This window comes from Antrostomus carolinensis, unplaced genomic scaffold, assembly GCF_000700745.2.
Source record: "Antrostomus carolinensis isolate BGI_N321 unplaced genomic scaffold, ASM70074v2 scaffold31582, whole genome shotgun sequence".
Classification (NCBI taxonomy): Eukaryota; Metazoa; Chordata; class Aves; order Caprimulgiformes; family Caprimulgidae; genus Antrostomus; species Antrostomus carolinensis.
In genome coordinates, this window is record NW_010302132.1 from 1,425 (window position 1) to 2,105 (window position 681).

Consider the following 681-nt stretch of genomic DNA (forward strand, 5'->3'; position numbering starts at 1 on the left):
GCGCCCGCCATGCCCTCCCCCCGCGCCGCCACCGCCTGGGTGGTGTTGGCCGATCAATGGCCGTGTCGGCTCAGTTGGGTTCTTCAATGCTTGGAAGACTCTTGGCAAAGTCAACCAGAGATGGATTTTGATCCAAGAACTTTGTGGAACGTCTACCAGGAGAACGTGGGGGAGCTGAGCGCCCTGAGGCAGCCCCTGCACAACGTCCTCAGCTTGGATGGAGACCCCGAGCTCTTCCAGATCTTCCTCGCTCACGATTTCCCCTTCACCGCCCGCGACGCCCGCGCCTTCCTCGGCGTCACCGTCAACCTGGACCATTCCATCCGGCACAAGATGGGGCTCCTGCGCGGCCTCGACCGCCTGCAGAAACCCGTCACCGCCGCCCGCGTGTCCCGGAGCGTCCAGTGTCCCCACCCCGAGTGACGGTGACACTGGCATCAAGGGGCCGGGTGATGCTTCTGGATCATATAAGGGGTTGGGGGTCCCCAAAATTGGATACTGGTGACACCAGGGTGTCCCTGTGGTTGGTGGCCTGAAGATGCCGGTGACATGTTGACCTCCCCTGATGTGTTCTGTGACTTGTTTGGGGACAGGGATGGGGTGGGGACAGGGACACTAATGGGATGGGGACAAGGATGGGATGGGGACAGGGACACTAATGGGATGGGGACAGTGACACTA

General features: G+C 61.4%; 1 protein-coding gene across 1 annotated transcript in view; it reads left to right on the top strand.

Moving 5' to 3' along the window:
* The window catches only part of NKPD1 (NTPase KAP family P-loop domain containing 1), a 1,628-nt gene extending 1,205 nt beyond the window's left edge, over positions 1 to 423 (top strand). The window contains exon 2 of the mRNA XM_010163717.1: positions 2 to 423. Coding sequence (XP_010162019.1) covers positions 2 to 423 — 422 coding nt within the window. The remainder of the gene's footprint in view (position 1) is intronic.
* The last annotated feature ends 258 nt before the right edge of the window (positions 424 to 681 follow it).